Source organism: Podarcis muralis, chromosome 5 (genome assembly GCF_964188315.1).
Source record: "Podarcis muralis chromosome 5, rPodMur119.hap1.1, whole genome shotgun sequence".
NCBI lineage: Eukaryota > Metazoa > Chordata > Lepidosauria > Squamata > Lacertidae > Podarcis > Podarcis muralis.
In genome coordinates this window covers 69344185-69363149 of record NC_135659.1, presented here as the reverse complement: position 1 = coordinate 69363149, position 18965 = coordinate 69344185, and the positions used below count along the sequence as shown (strand labels likewise).

The following is an 18965-nucleotide window of genomic DNA, read 5'->3' as shown; positions in this document are numbered from 1 at the left end:
GAATATTTGTCAATATGCAGCACACAGAGATTAAAAACCAACAAACAATGATTTATTGGTTAATTATTATTAAAAAGCAGGAGGCCTGTACATCACGCAGGGCTCTCCTGGAGTCACTGAGCGAGTACAACACCCTACAAACACTTTGATTTCAAAATAAAAGATTTCCTTTTTTGTTCAGCCCAGCTGAATATTAGCAACAACAATCATCGGTTCTGAAAATGCCCAGTGCTTCCTGATACAATCACACAACTTTAGTTATGAAAAAAATAGATATCTATGTACATTATATAAACACACTTACATATATCACATAAATTAAGAGTGAAAAGATGCAATTCATAGGGAAGGCTGCTGTGCTTTCTGGGAAGAAGACCCCCCCCCCCAATAATGTTTTGACTGGGGAAGAGCCAATGAAGAGGCTCCTGAACTCTGCCTTCCAAAGCAATGTGAAATCCATAATTATTGGAGTCCTACATTCAAAGACTGACCAGCTAAGTTCTGCCTGTTAAACAGGAACATTAGCCACCAACTAGTCTGCATCTGGGTGGGAAGCTTCACTTCCAATTACTACTCCAAACTGGGTATCAGCATTCCCATATTCTGAAGGCACCAGTGGCAAATCTTCCTTCCCTATGCACAGTTGGCCATGGCATTCTCTGTGAATCAGCAGACCGTTGAATGTCCTGTGAATGGCCTCCTGGGACAAAGCAAATTGCCGAGAACACCCGGTTCCTTCTGCCTTGATGAGCTCTGTGCGGTGCAGCAGACAGCCAAAGGCGTTGTAATCCTATCCAGAGCCAAGATGTCAGCCAGAGTCCAATTGCAACAAAGTAATAATGGTTCACAATAACCTACTTGAGCCAAAATATCAGCTGTAATTACCTGAGCTCCCAGCTAGGAGCCAGAACACACACTTTGCCCCATAGAAGGGCTGGAGTCTAACACACACTGCTGGAGATAGCAGTTTAAGGGGCTCAGAGCCCACGTCAGTGCATACTGTGCTCAGAGATGCTCCTCTGAGCAAGGATGGGCCATGTCCAAGTCCGTGTGTGGCTCTCGCAGCTCTTAGCTCCTGTCTTGAACCTCTTCCTCCTTCCACCCACTGGAGTTCTTCCCAAATTTGTACACCAGTCGCCGGCCATCCACTCGTTCGAGGATCTCCCGCTTGTAGTAATACCTGAGGGAAGGAAGGAAGGACAGTGTTAGGGCTACATTTTTTAAAAAGTAAAAATAAAAAAGCAGTCCTAGGAGAAACAAAGAGGACTAGGAACGTATTATGGTACAGTAGTTGCTACAAGAAGGGTGGTATAACGTAGTACACAATCAAATATGAGATTGCCTTGAACACAGAGCTCCAAGCTGACTCCCATCACAGCCCAGTGACATAGGAGGTTGTGACTTATTCATAGCTGACCAACAAAGCTTTGGAGCAGAGTGAGGAGTTAGACGCAAGGTTTCTGTCATCCAAATCAAAACACTCTTTTTGTGCTCTCTTGTGCTCCCTGCCCCGTAGTGCCTGGGGCTCCCTCCCAAATCTTCTTCATGGTCCCACTTCTCTCTTCTTCAAACCCATTCTCAGAGCCCACTTTGTGTGAAGCAGTTTGGGGTTAAACTTGTTTCCCGCTACCAAGGAACCTTTCTGCAGCCAGTGATGGAATTGATGAGAGTTGTAGTCCAAAACATCTGGAGGTCATCAGGCTGGCCAAGGCTGGCCTCCGGCAACTGCATCTGCTCATGTTTCCACCCCTTGCTACCCCTGTGTCCATTTGCTCCCCTTGATCTCTCTAGCTCTGACTTTCCTCAACACCAGAATTGCTTCTGGAGACTATAGTGCTACCTTCTTTGCTGTCCTTTCAATGTCAGCCAGAGATCATAGTATTCCTCCAGACCTCTTTAGACATCGTTTCAGCCCCGCTATCTGTTTCAATTTGATTTTAATTGTTTTTGTATTTCCATGAAAAACTGCCATGGGATGAGGAGGAGGAGGAGGACTGAAGGGTGGTTTTAAAATATCCACAAATCAAGGATAGGCCCATCTCCCATCAGCCCTTGTCCATTGGCCATGCTGGCTGGGGCTGTTGAGAGCTGGCAACCATATCAGAAAAGCTTCAGGTTCTCCACTCCAGACTGAAATGCACAAGTACATACCTCATGGCTCTGCTCAGCTTCTCATAGGTCATGCTGCTGTTCTTTTTCTTTTGCCCCCAGAGCTGAGCCACCGCCTCAGAGCGCAGGAACTTGAAGATGCCTTCTCGTCGGTCTTCCCACTTCAACAACCCCTCATTCATCTCTGGGTGAATTAGGATGTCCCGGATGAATTCCCATAGGTGGATCCCTCTTGGAGCTGGTCATGAAAAAAGAGAGCAGGGAGGTCATATTATTCAAACTATCTGGAGGAACAGAACAGTCCCTAGCCTTTGAGGCAAACTGAATGCCAAACCAGGGCATAAATCAGTTTACGTGGCAACGTCATAGCACCAGAAACTTGGCTGTCCCTTTGAGAAGGTTGCACACCTCCCCCAAGGAGGTAGAATATTTGGCCAATAGCAGAGCTGGAGTCGCTCAGCCCTGCATCTGAGGAACTGTTATGAAGGGGGACATTTCAGTATGCATGAAGTTGATAAGCTGTATGACCCCTGTCCTACTCAGGAGGAATAAAGGGCATTGGTTTGCAAGCAGCCCCTCTGACTTCTAATGGATTAGGTGCGAGAATCCTTGCCATGGAGCTGTCTTGTCAAGTGGTTACACAGCACAGCAAGACATTTGTATGCTCCTCCAGTGCCCTTAATCTGTGTGGTGATGCAGAAGGTGTTGGGGGCAAAACACTTGGATTGCATGCAATAGCAAAATATCCCTGAACTGTCCCTGCCCAAGTGTGAGAGATTCACTTACAGTGTTTGCTTTTCTTGGTCTCCAGGCAGTCTCTGCTGTCCTTGCTGACCTTCCTGGGCCGTCCCCTTTTCCGCTTCTTGAGATCTTCTTTCTTATATTCAGTGTAGTCACCTGTAGAAAAGGGGAGGAGGAGGACATGCTTAGCCTTATCCCCCAGAGGGCCTGAAGTGAGATTAAACAGGAACACAGGAAACTGCCTTATATTGAGTCAGTGCGTTAGTCCATCTGGCTCAATATCTACACTGCCTGGCACCAGCTCTCCAGATATTCAGATAAGGACATTTTCCCAAGCTCTACCTAGATAGGCAGGGACGGACCTGGAACCTTCTTCCTGCAAAGCAGATGTTCTACCACTAAGCTTCTTCTAGATTGAAAGACCACAATCCTTAAACTGGGGTCTTTCAGCACCCACCTTAAAAGGGGGTGTAGCACTTGAGAGCCAGAATTTCTAACAATGGATAAAATCAGCTCTCTCTCTGGATGATACAAACCTGCAGTTCAAAACTGGGCTCTAACCATTTCTGCCTACAGAAGTGTTTATATCCCAGTTCTGTTGTAGTGATTGATTTCAGTTTACCCGGCTTTAGCATTAAAAAGCCACTTTGGGGGCCTTTTTGGCTGAACGGCAATGTATAAATGCTTCAGATAAATACATTTTTTTTGCAGTTAAGCTGTGTCAGATTTACTCTGATTAATCTCCAAATTTGTCCCTTCTTTTGCAGAATCAGGATTTATTTATTTTTTAAACCCAATACTATCCTTGCCAAGCTCAGTATGCTACACACTCTCATTTCCCCTTTCAACACAAACTGTGCCCTACATCTCTCCACTGTTGTTTATGGTGAGTCAGTAATCTTTGTCTTCCATCTAACTAGTTTGCCTTTCACAATGCAAGCTGCTGTGTTGGTGAAGATACTAAGGCAAATGTGTCCACAAACACAAACAAACTTGTACTTTCCTAAAATCCAGGCTTCCCATTGATAATCCCCTCTATATCTTACCATCAGAAAAGTGGCAGTGCTTCATGTCTATGGGGTCGAGATCTAGGTCACTTCCACCGGAGTCCTGAGACTGAGGGCTCTGAGACATCGTCCCTGAGAAAGGAGAAGAATGGAAGGTCAGCTTCGTCTAAGAGCCCTGAAGCCACCAATGTTCCAACTGTAATTGTGGGATTCAGCAAGTACCCTCAATGGGCACCCATTGGAATCTGAGAAAATATTAGGCGACTTTCATTCCATTCCATTTAAAGTACTATAATACCACTTTGAGCAGCCCTGGCTTCCCACAAAGAATTATGGGAGCTGTAGTTTGTTACAGGTGCCAAGACAGAATTGGGGGAGGGAGGATCCATACCTGCTAGAGAAGCTGAGCTGTCTGGTGACATGGCCCCAGAGATGTAGCCAAGGTCGGACTGGGAGAAAATGTTTGCTAACTTCATCTCTTCCAGGTAATCCTGATTGTAGGAATTTCCCAGTTCTAGGAACAAATAAAGGGAGAAGTTGAGGGTTAAATGTGTACACGCACACACAGGGAGAGAGACCATAGGCAATTAACCACAAAGCAGAGCAAGCAAATACATTTTTTCCCTCACCTAAGGGGCTGGAGTCCAGAAGGGCCTCTTGAGAGACATCTTCGCTCCTTAGCACAGACATGATCCAGCCAAGTTCATCCGGGACAGATGCTACAAAGCGAGGGAGAAAAGTACATTCTTTGTGAATAACAAGACCAAGCGCTACTCTGTACTGCCCCTGCTTTCTTCCTTGATTCAGGAACAAGCTAAAAGATTCTCAGCCCTTGGTATTGGGGGCTAAATGGTGGCACTGATTTACAGATGACTGGGACCAGAAATATGGGAGTGCCCCTCCTGGTCAAGAGGGACCATTGGGTCATGGGATGCTGCCTAGATAGAGCTGCCACTCTTTTTCACAGGCCCTGCTCTTTCGGTTTGAGAAACAGCTGGACACACAGTAACTTAGCAAGCAGAGATTTTCCTGGCATGAGGATAAAGCCATTGCAAAAGCTTGCCATTTGTAAACATGGTGTGGCTGGTGTGGAAAGGCCCAAGCGTGGGGCCAGTAACACAAGATTGCAACCCTTTTGCTGTGCATCGTGACTTTGCACCAGCGCCTGTTTTTCTGAAAGCTTCTCCGCTTGAGCCAACCACTGTGAGCTGATATGGTTCTAGCCTTGGGGCCCAAATGCAATTCCCTCAAGTCCTTCTGCATCAAAGGAAGGGCACCCTGCACTTACTGATTTCGTGCAGGCGGTCATAGAGCTCATCTCCAAGGGGCCCGAAGATGAGTCCCAGCTGGTCCCGCGTGTATTGGCAAAGTGTGTAGCCATCCATATTGCAGCAGGAGAAGTCAATGGCACTGGCATCGTACTTGTTTTTCTCCACGTGGTAGCTGATCCACTCCAGCACTTGAGCCCTGCTCCAGCAGTGTGGCATCTCGCCATACCATGTCGGCTTGCCTGCAGAGAGGTGGGGAGGGAAGGAGAGAAGGGGCTCAGTGGGGCAGGCGCCACATGGGATTCTGCTCGGCCAAGTCAGCCTCTGGAACACTCTTGCTGGCTGAGCAGCACAGGGTGTGGCCAGTTCACTTACGCACAGCGTTTATCTCGCTTAGTCACTGTGGTTGGGTTAACATGCACACCTGTCACCTGTTCCCTTATCTCTGGGCAGGCCCCTCCCCACTGGGGTGAGGTCATTTAGGACACCAGTTCTCCGCTCCCAGCTCAAGCAGCCAAAACTTCATTAGAATATCGTACTGTATGTAGCCAAGAACAGCAATGCATGCAGAGCTATTTTATGCCCCAGCGGCCATTCCCTTGCAAAATGGCCACCCTTTGTAGCTTTTCACAGTCCCCTGAGTTTCACGTAGTGCACCTTGTATAAAACTACTCAGCTCTACTTCTCTACAAGGATTTAACTCAGCCTCTTATCTTCTGCAGGATCTAATCTTTAAATAAGGTGAGTGGCAGTGTTATCAGTGTTATATGGCACAGTTCAATTGCTCAAAGCACTTCATGTAAATCAGAGGTAAGGACCCTGATACCCCCCCCCCCAGATGCTGTTGGGACTCCAGCTCTTATCAGTTTCAGCCAGTATGCCCAATGGCCAGGGATGATGGGAGTCCAGCAACAGGAGGAGGGCCACAGAGCCCCCACTGCCATGTGCATCCACCCAGCATTGGTGAAGGGCAGGGGTAGACAACATGATGCCCTCCAAGTGTTGTTGGACTACAATTCCCATCAGCCCCAGCCAGCATGGCCAATGGCCAGGGTTGATGGGAGTTGGTGTTTTGTCCAACTATGTTTTACTGGGAGTAAACCCACTGAAATGAATGGACCTAGGTTAGTCATACCTGTTAATTTCAATGAATCTACTTTAAGTTTAACTAATACTGGAGACATCTTATGGGGGCACCCCCATCGCCCCATAGAATATCAGGGGTCCAACCTATATGTGGGGGTGAGATCACACTGGAAGGAGTCTCCAACCTCTACTCCAGTAGGCTTGCTGATAGACAATACTTGTCCTGCTGCTGTAGGAAGCACAGCTCTCAGAGATCACAGAACTGTAGAACTGGAAAGGACTCCAAGGGTCATCTAGTCCAACCCCTTGCAATGCTGGGATCTCAACTACAGCACACATGACAGGTGGTCATCCAACATCTGCTTAAAAACCTCCAAGGAAGGAGAGTCCACCACCTCTTGTGGGAGATTGCTCCACTGTCAAAGAAGCTCTTACTGTCAGAAAGTTATTCCTGATGTCTCCATTGTTCCCTAGATATATTTTGTACCCGCATCTTGCAGCAATAAGCTGTGGACACCTACCTGTTGTCTCTGTGGCCATCTGGGTGTTAGACAAAGTGAGAGAAAGGTTATCATCATCTCCAAGGTGGGTCAGTAGGTCTGGGTCGGGTGGTGCTTCTTCTGGCTGGTACATGGCGCTGAAGTAGTTTGAGATGAGATTGCTGATTTCACAGGATCCTGCCATGGGATTTTCTGCCAGAAGATTGGAGTTGTTAGACTTGGGAATGGATCCAGCCGGCTCCACCAGCCCCATTCCCCCATGAGCTTGCTTTGATCAAACACAGCCTTTCCCTCCACCCCTCCAGTACACCTAGTTCCCAGCATACTGCTGCTCCTTCATATTCTCAACCTGTCCTTCAAGCCCCTTGTGATTGGGATCTGTCCAAGATTCATGAATATCTGAGCCAGGATCCCAAAGTACAAAGCCACTGATTTCTAACCAAGGAATTCCCACAACAGAATAGCATTTATTGTGTAGGTCCATGGACCGCGGCGGAAAAATTCCCACAACAAATCAAGGTACGCTTCTAGTTCATTTTATCGTTCATTTTATTTATTTACTTTTAAATATCATTTTCCCACTGCCCACTGTTAAGTTTTTGGCTTGAAGTAAAAAGGAACAGTCCCAACAACTTTGCTTTGGCAGGGAAATTACATCTCCCCCAAACTTGGCCGATACAGCAACAGACAAAGAGACAAGAAACAGAGATTTCATGCTTATTACTTTCACAACGGTCCCCTGCCCATCAACCTTTAATCAGCTCTGGGACTCACAAACACCTCCAAGAAGCCCATTTTTAAAATTTGTTTTTTGCCTTCTCTTTCCAGTCTCAGGCTGGAGCCATAAAGTCAATGTTGACTCTCAGGCTACTTCTAAAGCTCCCAGCTCCTGCTATTGCGTTGTGTGTCCAAGAAGCCCCTCTGCCCTTCACCAGCCCCCACGCGATGCTCCAGGCTATTGGAGAGAAAGCTCTGTTGGCTCTGTGAAAACAGCCTGTTCTGAATCATGAGAGCCTCACCTTCCATGCTCATCCATTTATCACTCATCCCTGCCAATCCCTAATGTCTCTCCCTCCCCTCCTCATCATGGCCATAGATTGTAAGTCCTCTGAGCAGGATAGGGAATCCCATCAGTTCTGCGAGCCGCACAGCAAAGTTGGAGGTATGCAACTAGTAAATTACAGCAGAAAACCGGTGAGAGCAAGCCAGCCCAGACTCAGCATGTTTTTCCTTTTCTTTTGCCAGAGAACTACAAACTGCCCAATGGACCGGCACTGGAGGCAAACGTTTTTCGCTTTTCCAAGGCTTCAAAAAGCATAATAATTCCTTGGCTGGTCCTGACCAAGAAATCCATCTGGTCCACATTCTGTTTCCAGTGATGGTCGGTCAGGTGTGTTTGGAAGCTCATAAGCAGAGCGTGAAGGTGACGGGCATCCTATTTTTTAGCCTCCATCAGTAACTTGGCGGTAGGGGCTGCTTCTTTTATTGGCAGCAGCTTGATCAGCTAAGAAAGTACACCACAGCAGCATCCTTAAGGAGAACTGAGCTCAACACAGATCAGGCGCAGCAACTCCACATCCATCCTCTCCCCCTTTCACGCCCCCCCCCCCCATTTTACCTACCAGGCAGGTAACTCTGACAGCAGTTAATCAATCCACACAGTAGTAAGCTCCTAAGGCAGAGTGCTGGACGCTTCAGCTCCCGCTCACCTGTGCCCAGGTATTTGTGACTCCACTCCCTGTATGGCTCAGCCCCTCCCCATACCTGTCCCTTTTATAGGGCGTTCTTCAGTAACCTGATCTCCACCTCTAGGGGAATTCCTAGAACAGGTACTCAGCTCCCGCCCCAGGAAATTTGCATAATATGTGCCACCTGGGACTCTGCCAGCCTACCTTGACGGGAAATCTGGGCTGACAGTTTAATTATTACCAGAGACCTGGCAAAGCTTGTGCCAGTTTCACCCAGGACGCTGTTTTTCTCCCTTTTCATATCACTAGTGTTTGTTTGCTCATCAAAGCAGATAAACCAGCCTGCTTCTCCCTCCCCTGCCAAGAATAGGCCCATATAAATGAGTCTGATGGGGGCAGTTGCCACCTGCTGCTCCATTGGGTGAAGGTGAAGCAAGTGTCATCCGTGGGTCAGAAACGGAAAACGTTTTCATATGGCCGGCGGACTCCACACTCCTCTCTGTGACCCCCTTCAGGGCTGAGGCCAGGATTTGGCTAGGGCTTTTGATGCTGCAACATCATCAAAGCAACAATTCATGCATTTGCTTCAGTGGACTTTAGTCCACGAAAGCTTCCATCACAACAAATCTCTCCTGAAGGTGCCATGGGATTTCTTTGTTGGCTGCCTACAAGAAACCAACTGCAACCCTTTCAAAGTTAGGTCACTAGGAAGGCTGTCATCCTATTTCCACCTACCTGGCGACAGACCCCTTTGAACTTAGCGGAGCTTACTTGTGAGCAAACCTGGGTAGGTTTGCACTGCAAGGCAACTGAAGCTAGCTTATATTCACCCCATTCCATTGTTTTGGGTGGCATAAGATGCCCAATCCTGTCCATGTTTACGCAGAAGCAAGTGCCACTGAATTAAAAATTACTTACTCGGAGATAAACATACATAGAATTCAATATTAAGGCTGCTCACTAAAGACATAGTATGGGTTTTCTCCTCTGAAACTAAGAAAGAAAGAAAAGAAAGAAAGAAAGAAAGAAAGAAAGAAAGAAAGAAAGAAAGAAAGAAAGAAAGAAAGAGAAAACGGGTAGAGCTCCATGGAGGAAGACTTTGAGATACGTAGAAATTCTCTGATTTAGAGGCATAATTCAAAGAGGTATCTTTGGCTGCATCCGGTGCTCTCCTACCAATTTGGGAACCGGCACACACACGACATTAGCCACAACCTGTCATTTCTTATAAAATATATATTTCTTTATTACATTTATATACCCCCTTTTTCTTCCAAGGATCTCGAGGTGGTTTACATGGTTCTCCTCCTCCCCATTTCATTTCATCCTCACAACAACCCTGTGAGGTAGGTTAGGCTAAGAGATGGTGACTGGCCTGAGGTCGCCTAGCGTGCTTCATGGCTGAGTGGGGATTCGAACCCTGCTCTCCCAGGTCCCTGTCCAAAGCTCTGACCATTATGCCACTTTTCCCCAAACCAGCTTTGATCCAAGCAGAGAAAAAGAGTGACTTTGCTGTGTTTTAAGCTTCTGCTTGGTCACAAACAAAAGAGTCTTGCGGCACCTTAAAGACAGGCAGATTTATTGTGGCATAGGCTTTTGTGATCTAGAGCCCAAGATGCCCCCTGGATACAGGGTACCGGGGCGCTCGTGGGCTTCCCAGAGGCTTCCCACTGTTGGGAACAGGACGCTGGTTTGCATGGACCTTTGTTCTGATTGAGCAAGGCTGTTATTATGATGTCAGCGCAGAAATACCAGCGTTGGGAGAGCACTGCGCTGTCCTCTGCTCTGCCACTGCCCCCTTCTGTTACTGGAGGCAAGACCTGAGGGAGTTTACACAAACTGCAGAAGGGGCGTACTGCCTTACATGCCAATGTCTTCAGCAGAAGCAAGAAACTGGAAAAGAGCTGTATGGAAAGCAAAGGAACACACATGCTAGTCAATGTGGGTTTTTCATTTTGGAACAACCCTGCTCGTCCCCCCCCCCCAAAAAAAAACAACTTCAGCATCTCTCGCAAAAAACCATTCAGTTCAGTGGGCCTCCTCCTTTCTGTACACAGCCCTGCCTTGCAGGTGTGTATCGAGGAGGGATTACTGCGCAGAGATTGTAATGAGCTGGGCAGATCTCTCTTTCTCCCCTTTTCTAATTGCAGGATGGTTGCTGGTGCTTCCAGGTGGGTGAGCTGCTCATTCACAGCAGCTAACAGCTTCGTGGAAACTTTAAGCGGGCCACCAACCTGCCTAGCTGGCTCAGCCACAGGCAACGGGCGCGTCATGCCTCATTGACGTCAACCTCTAGCACAAAGGCATTTCTGAGAAGGTTGCCTGGCACAGGGTTTGCCCCGGTACTCACACACCACTTAGGGACGGGGGGAGTTGGGCAATTTGGGACTCTGGACTTAAAGGTCCTGTAGTGGCCCTTTAGATGGCAATTGGTATTACTTCACCAACTTCGAAAGGGGGTGAGCTAGCCCTGCTGCATTTGTGAGGGGCTCCAGGTCATTCTGCTGGGCTCTGGACATCTGCCCCCAAAGTCCTGGTCAGATGCCACCATTGCTTAGGAGGCACCAGTTCAGGATGGCTCACTCTCCCACTGGACTCCAGCATTTCCCCTGACAAAATAACACATCGTGCTGGACCTGTTCTGTGCTTTTATGACTAAGACGCAGTTCTTTGGGACTGGCAATATTTCTTCTGTCTGTGCCAAGACAGCATTATTACACCTAGGACCTTAGAGTGAAGGGTGGGTAAATAAACGACAACAACAAGGGCAAAGAATTGTTACATAAGTCACATGCACACACCCATTTCCCCCTAGTGGAGCTCCTGAACCTCTTTGGCAGCTGCACGGAAGGCAGAAATTCACCAGGTCCAGCTTGTCAAGGGATGCTGATGGCAGAATGGAGAAAGCTTCACCTACTGATTTTCTGTGCGTCGTGTGGTTGTTATTATGTCACAGGAGCCATTGGGGGTGGGTCCCTTTCAGCAGCCCAGCCTCCAGTCTTTGTAATATCTTTTCTCTGTAATTTCTTGTTTGTTCCTTTAATTTGCAAATGCCCCAAAGACCAAACATTGACCTTGGTGTGCTGAGAGAAAGGAGGACAAAGAAACCGATTGAAGGCACTGACGCTCCATTAACTGTGCCTTGGAGTTCAATAGAACTTACTCCCAACTGAGTCTACAATCCTACACACAAATGCCTGCCTGAGAGCCCATCCCACTGAAGTCAATGGGACTTACTTTTGACTAGAGGATGGCACTATTATTTCCAAATTCCGCTTGTTTTCACTGTAGCCAATCACTAAGTAAATATGCTTAGGATCATAGTCCTATTAAGGCTTATCTCAGAGGTTTTCTCATGGCTTAGTCAGGCTTATCCCAATGGTTTTACCATGGGGAAATTATCCCTGAACAATTGCAGCTAACAAGGCAGGCTCAGAAAAGAAGGGTGTGTGTGGCTGTCCTCTTAAGGTCCTGACACCACTTTAAGCAATCATGGCTTTCCCTAAATCAGGGGTGGCCAACTCCCAAGCGACTGTGATGTATTCACAGAGTTAAAAACTGGGAGTGATCTACCCCCTCTTGGGGGGTTCAGGTCAAAGTTGTTGAGTGAGGAGGAAAGCCCCGTTTTTAAGGGGTTCAGGTCACAGTTGTGAAGGGTGACACTGTGAGTTGTTGGGAGATTCCCATTTCCCTCCCCGAGCTGCAATTCCCAAAGTGGTTTAACAGTCAATTCCTCTTCACAGGGAGCTCTGGGAATTGTAGTTCTAGGAGAGGCATAGGGTGCTTCTAAGAACGCTCAGCACCACAGTTCCCAGAATTCTCTGGGGGAAGCCATGACTATTTATAGTGGTATCATAGCACCTTAAATGTATGGTGCGAATGGGGCCTGGGTCTACGACACCCAGGACCAAGGTTTCCTTGAAAGAATTAACCCATGATTTTCAAATAGCAGGACTAGTTCGGGTTTTAGATTCACATGATTTTTGAAATGAGACAGAAAATAATGAATAATCAATATTAATCATTTTAACTTAATATTTTAAGTTTTGCACAACAGGAATTACATTGATAATGTAAACTTATTTATGAAGTATCTACTTGTACAATAGACTATTTTTTACAGGACATAGTTTTGACAGGGCTCATGTACCTTAAGAAAAAACATTTTTATGCAGGGTTGCTGGATGTGAATTTGACAGTCCCTGCGAGAGTGCTTTCCATACCTCAGTGGCTGAGCACATGATCCAAAAATTCCAGCTGGACAACTCCAGGAAAGGTGTCTGTCCAAACCCTGAAGAACTGCAACCAGTGATTCTCCAGTGATGGATCAGATCTATCATTTGATGAGCAGGGAGGGAGCAATAGCCCTCTTCCTGAGGTGATCTGCAAGGGGCAGCTGGGGCAGCAGCTGCATGTGGCTCTGTGCATATATGTCCTAAGATGGAGGGCACAAGGAGAAGGGGATGATGGCGGACGAGATGGTTGGACAGTGTTCTCGAAGCTTCCAGCATGAGTTTGACCAAACTGCGGGAGGCAGGGGAAGACGGGAGTGCCTGGTGTGCTCTGGTCCATGGGGTCACGAAGAGTCGGACACGACTAAACGACAAAACAACAAAAACCCACCAGCCACTTCTGGTTCCTTCCAGGTGTGAAGGACTTAATGGAACCATAAACATCCAGGGGGTTGACCACACTCTGAGCTTTGTCAATTACTTACCCAAAGAAGAAATGCCCTCCCTCTTGAGAACCCAGTTTGCTGAGGAAACAGGTGCTCCATTCAAAGCAAACTTAGACATGACTGTCCTCTAGTGGCCACTATAGATTGCAAGAGACCATGTTCCCTTTATGCACAAACTTGTAAAAAAAGAGAGAGAGAGAGAGTGAAAATAAATTGCAAATGACAACTGTCCTGTACTTGGTGATGGTGATCAGATTGCCACTGTAACAGATACTGATATTTCTATTGAGAATAAGAGTAGTGAGGAACAGGGAAGAAATACCAGCAGCATGCACAAATATATCCCCTGGAAACTCTAGCTATGCCTATTGCTTATTGCATGACATCCACTGTAAATAATTATTTCATTATTGTATTACATCCACTGCTCTGCTTTCTTTTGCCCACCACTGGCAAGGTATCCTACGAGGGGGTGTAGACAGAAAAAAGTTCCCCACTCCTGCATCTCTACCTACTGCTTAAAGAGCTTCAACACACATCAGTCCTGGCCATATCTGGGCAGGAGTTCTGTGGCCCTGTTTCCTTGTCATTCTGCAAAATCACTATTGTGAGGAAGGGAGATTGGGCACTTGTCACTGTGCCTTTGAGTAAGAAATAACATGTGGCGAACCAGTCCCCAAAGAAACCTGGAGGGAATTACTGCCTTCAGTGGTGTATTTCAATTTCATAAGACTGCAGATTTTACATTTTCATTATTTTGGAACTATGGATAGCAACACGAGATAGGGAAATCTAAGCTTGCACCTTGCAACGCGACAGCTCTTCTCTGCTGTGGACGGCACAGAACCATAGAATTGTAGAGTTGGAAGGGCCCACGAGGGTCATCTAGTCCAACCCCCTGCAATGCAGGAATCTTTTGCCCAACGTGGGGCTCAAACCCACAGCCTTGAGATTAAGAGTCTCATGCACTACTGGCTGAGCTATCCAAGGGAATGAAGGATGCTCCTTTCACCTGGGTGACCAGGTAGAACCAACCTGTAGAAAAAGGGGAGATCTGTAACACGCAGAAGCGGGAAGGGCCTCTGTAACTTGCATTTTTACCCAATAAACCATGTGTCTACGGGGTTCCCCCTCTACTCTCTCACTGCAAATAATGGTATCTGTCGGGGTGCATGTGTGGGGGGTGCATGTGTGGGGGGTGCATGCCCCCCCCCGAAGTAGTTATCCCCCATCATCTTTATGCCCCTGGGCTTAACCTGAAGGGAAGGCACTTTTCACATGCAAATCATAACATAGTCATAATCTGGGAATTAAAATAAGGTTCCAGTCCTATGCATGCTTACCTGAACGTTAACTCCATCCAAATCAATAGGTCTAACTTCAGAGAAAATGTTTTCAGATGGGAGTGTTAGAATGAAACAAATCATTAGTTCTCTTTCAGAAGTCTAACATGTGGGACAATGCTGGCAACACATCCTGAAATTGACTTTGCCCCTTCTATGCACCCCAGGAGGCTCACAGCCCATCTATTGCCATCCAATGGCTATGTGGCCTATTCTATGGGGGGGGGGGGGAGAAATGTTGCAGTTGCCTAGCAACCATGTTCTACTTTTGCAGGGATTGCCGACGAGGTGCCCTTTGGTTGTTGTTGGACCCCATCTCCCATCAGCCCCAGCCAGCATGAACAATGGTGAGGGGATGATGGGAGTTGTAGTCCAATGATAACTGGAGGGCATGGTTGCTTCCGAGTCATTTGGTATTATTTATTGTATGGTGGGGTCTATGGAGCAACCCTCGTGGCACAAATTACCCAGCAGTCATCATAGACCCCTTCATGCTCCACTGTGGCCTTGGGCTCCTATCTGTGGCACCAAAGTATTGTTGACAAGCTTGACAACAAGGCTGCTCTGCAGGGTGGCTCCAATGGATCCTATGGCTCAGTGACTCCCAAAGCATTTTGTTCAATTACATCAAAGCATTTTGTTCAATTACATCAGTCAGATTGCAGTCAAAACAAACTGTCTCTGCAGGTAGAACCTGAACGGCCAGCTCAGAAGGCACCTGATATGCCAGTGCAGATTTGGGTCATTTGTGCAAAGATTCATTTGAGGAAAAAGGGAGTATACAGAGCAAAACCAGGGCAAGAGACTGGTCATCGCCTCCATACGCAGCGATTCCTTACAGCAGAGTTTGGTTTTGGCCCCAGTCACTCATAAGCTTTAGCTGTTTGTGTATATAGACATTTACCTCATAATCTAAATATTCATAATCTTCTAACCACTTAAGCATCCAGACAGATTGACACAATCTTTCAGCCTTGCAACTGCTTACATTCATTTGGCCTGAGCTCCGCAGGCTCTTAGTTCTGCTGCCACACAGCCAAAAATCAGCCCCACGTTAGCCTCCCCGAGACATTTCTATGCCGCATATGTTTAGTAGCCAAAGAAACAATTGGTTGGTGGGCCCATATGCTCATTTTCTTGCCATGCATTTGTCACAGGTGACACATGGCTCTAAATCAGAATTGTCCTCATGCTGATCTGATCTGTACCCTCCAACAGCAGCCGTCATAACTTGCAGAAGTTTTATCTTGACTTCGAGTCAAACTGTGGCTGGGGGAAATTGATATAAAATTCACAGGTTGCATACTATTAGGAGAGAATTACATGAAAATGATGTCTAGATGGTATATCACACCAGTGAAAATGGCAAAGATGTTTAGGAAAGGAAATAAAATATGTTGGAGATGTAAGGAAAAGGAAGGAACATTTTATCATATGTGGTGGGAATGCAAATGCATTTTAAAAATATTGGGAAATGATATACAATGAACTGAAAAAAAATGTTTAAAATGAATTGTGTTAAACACCCTGAAGCCTTTTTGTTAGGTATCTCAAATCAAGAGCTACCAAAAGAAAAAGGGACATTATTTATGCATGCTACAACAGTTGCAAGAATCTTGATTGCACAATATTGGAAGACGGAAGAAATACCATCAAAGGACCAATGGCAAGAAAAGCTAATGAACTATGCAGAATTGGCTAAGCTAACAGATAACTATGAGAGAAGGGCAAAAAAGACTTCAAAAGAGTCTGAGAACCATTTACAGTTTATTTGCCGAAACAACAGAATGGACTGGATTCACTGGCAGGATTTGAATAAACTTTCACAATTTCATTTGAGTAACAGATATTTCAGATAAATCTTTTTTTGGGGGGGGGGGGTATTTTTGTGTAGGAAAAGCAGGATATGATAAATAAAACTAAATAACTCAGCCCAGGGGGAGTTGAAGGAAGTCCAGAGGAGGGGAGGGAGAATAATTGTAAATAACATGATGAATGAGATTTGTACCAATATTTGTTATAATATTCAAAAAAGAAAAGAAAAGAAACTGTGTCTGGGGACATGCTTGTGTGGTCTTGGTGTCTGCATTATGCTGGATTTCTGATGTTGACTTGCCAATGACATGGAACTGCGAGTTTTAATAATATGGGAATCTCCACTTTCTCAGGCCAAAAAAGGCTGTAAAATATTGAAAGCAATTGCTGGAATGCAATAAACACATAATAGAAAAATATGGATTGGGGGCCAGGCCTGCATTCTGGGACAGAGGGTGAGGTTTATCATTTGTGATTTCTGGAGCTGCAGATTACTAGGAGAAGCAAGCAGTGCCAAACCCCCTTCCCCAAAACATCTGCAGCGGTATTAGGCCTTTGCCATTTCAGTTTCTACATATACCAACTGATCGCTCATCAGGAATAAGCGACACACAGAACAAGGAAACCTCGGTCTTGAGCTACGTTAGACTTCAAGTTTGCAGCAACGTTTGCTTTGTTTTAAAAACAGAACCCTGAGATCCACAAGCAGGTACGAAAGAGCAACTCAGAAGGGAGGCAAACCCAATATTCAGTGACTGAGCACATCTGAACACATTCTTGGCCTAAGAATTTGTCTTTTGAGGACCAGCTTTCACACAGAAAGCCACTGTTGGCTTTCTCCCAAGTTCTCTCTGCTACCAATCACCCGCAGAAACACCAGGAGATTCAGATCTACCTTCTGTCCTCCCCCAGCTAGAGAAAAAGTCTCTGCCTCTCTTAAGCAATGTATCGCCACCTGCTGCACCAAATGGAAATAGCCAGGAAATTAGCTACTATGTGCTAAACCAGATGTTTTGGGACTACAATTCCCACCATCCCTGACCACTGGGTCCTGTTAGCTAGGGATGATGGGAGTTGTGGTCCCAAAACATCTGGAGGGCCGAGTCTGGGGATGCCTGTGCTAAACCAACCCACTTATGAGCCATACCACTTATTGCTCAGTCCCCATTTTAGCCACAGCTAGTCTAGACAGAAGTAGTCCAGGAACGGACTATATATCTAACAGCAGCTTAAAGCAGCCTTTCTCAACCTGTGGGTCCCCAAATGTTGTTGAACTACAACTCCCATCACCCCTGGCTAGCAAGGCCAAAGCTCAGGGATGATGGGAGTTGTAGTCCATCAACATCTGGGGACCCACAGGTTGAGAACCACTGCCTTAAAGGGACAGAACACAAGCTTTGTTTAGTCAAACATTGCACCGACCAACAAGTAAACCTCCAGGTCTCTTGCATTTTAATGTCAGAGTAATAATTGACAGGCCATAGGAAGCTGCCATATAGTGAATCACACCTTTGGTCCATCTAGCTCAGCATGGTCTACAGTGTTTCCCAACCTTGGGCCTCCAGCTGTTTTTGGACTACAACTCCCATCATCCCTAGCTAGCAAGACCAGTGGTCAGGGATGATGGGAATTGTAGTTCAAAAACAGCTGGAGGCCCAAGGTTGGGAAACACTGGTCTACACAGATCCATTAGCATTTCTCCAGGATTTCAGACAAGGGGTCTCTCCTAGCCGAACCTGGAAATGCCAGAGATTGAACCTGAGACCTTCTGCATGCAAGGCAGAGGTTCTGCCACTGAGCTATGACCCTTCCCCATAGCTGTGCATAGCAGTCGCGTAAGAAACCCTTTAGAAATGCTGACCCGTTGCTCACATTTACGTTCAAAGGTTATGGGCCAGACTGAGTCAAGTTTCCCTTTCCTTACCCAATCGTTTGCCTGCTTCTTCACTACCGCCGTCTCTCTCTGGATCCATTTTGGCTGCCGACAGCTTCTTCTAGCAGTCCAGTCCTCCCATAGCAAAAGCAGAAGCCCCAAGAAACTAAGCTGCGTAGACACAAGAAGCCGCTCACAGGGAAAGAGCTGAAGCAGCCTTGCTCCGTTGCACAAGGAAGTAATCTTCCTGTCTGGTGCTAGCTGGCTGCGATAGCAACCGAGAGCTGCAGACAGAAGAGGAAAACCACAAGAGGCAAGTGGCCCACCCAACATGTGGTCACCGGCTAATGGTTAGGAACAGGGGCGGAGGCAGCAGCAGGGCAGAGGAGAGAGATACAGTACTGTGCTGCAAAGCTCAACAATAACCTGCATAACGGGAAGGCACAATCGCTTACTGCAAGAGAGAAATAGGGAGGAAAGAGAGGGCATATGGGAGGAAGGGCAGCGAGATTGTGTGCGAGGTAATTTTAGGCCTCGAGTGAGGGAAGGGGGAGGGGGAAAATGCTGGAGAGGGGGGGGAATCGGGGAAGGGGCAGGTGGAAGTAGCTGAGGCTAAAGGAGTTATTAACTGTGCTGCAGAGGAGCAAGAGGGTGAATTGAGAGGAAAGAAGGGGAATATGTGAGAGGGTAAATGGTTGAGGGAGGTATAAAGAGCTGTGGAAGAGAAGGAGGGGCACTTTTAGGCCACTGCTGTGGAGATATCTATATCAACTGATAACAGAAGAACGGAATAATGGATAATTGAGAACGGAAACCTCATTCCTCAACTGGTTTCTAGCCATCTTCTCAAAAGAGCC

At 46.7% G+C, this 18965-nt stretch overlaps 1 protein-coding gene across 2 annotated transcripts; it reads right to left on the bottom strand.

Moving 5' to 3' along the window:
* Positions 1-30: 30 nt before the first annotated feature.
* Positions 31-18223, bottom strand: ELF3 (E74 like ETS transcription factor 3). 2 transcript variants are annotated; one of them, XM_077929110.1, is made up of 9 exons: positions 18160-18223; positions 6733-6903; positions 5146-5367; positions 4487-4576; positions 4249-4371; positions 3897-3989; positions 2896-3006; positions 2152-2347; positions 31-1180 (listed from the first exon to the last, which is right to left on the bottom strand). In XM_077929110.1, exons 1-9 carry the CDS (start codon positions 18206-18208, stop codon positions 1069-1071), a joined length of 1167 nt encoding a protein of 388 aa, XP_077785236.1. In that variant the 5' UTR covers positions 18209-18223; the 3' UTR covers positions 31-1068. The 2 variants fall into 2 exon arrangements, with proteins under 2 accessions (XP_077785236.1, XP_077785237.1); XM_077929111.1 differs by lacking the exon at positions 18160-18223 and adding an exon at positions 8334-8488.
* Between the last annotated feature and the right edge of the window lie 742 nt (positions 18224-18965).

Excerpts from the sequence above, each read along its gene's own strand:
- ELF3 (XM_077929110.1), bottom strand. The coding sequence starts at position 18,208 with ATGGATCCAGAGAGAGACGGCGGTAGTGAAGAAGCAGGCAAACGATTG. Across the intron at positions 4,577-5,145 it reads TGACCGCCTGCACGAAATCA|CATCTGTCCCGGATGAACTT; the intron begins GTAAGTGCAGGG and ends CTCGCTTTGTAG. Across the intron at positions 2,348-2,895 it reads GACCAAGAAAAGCAAACACT|CTCCAAGAGGGATCCACCTA; the intron begins GTAAGTGAATCT and ends TTTCATGACCAG.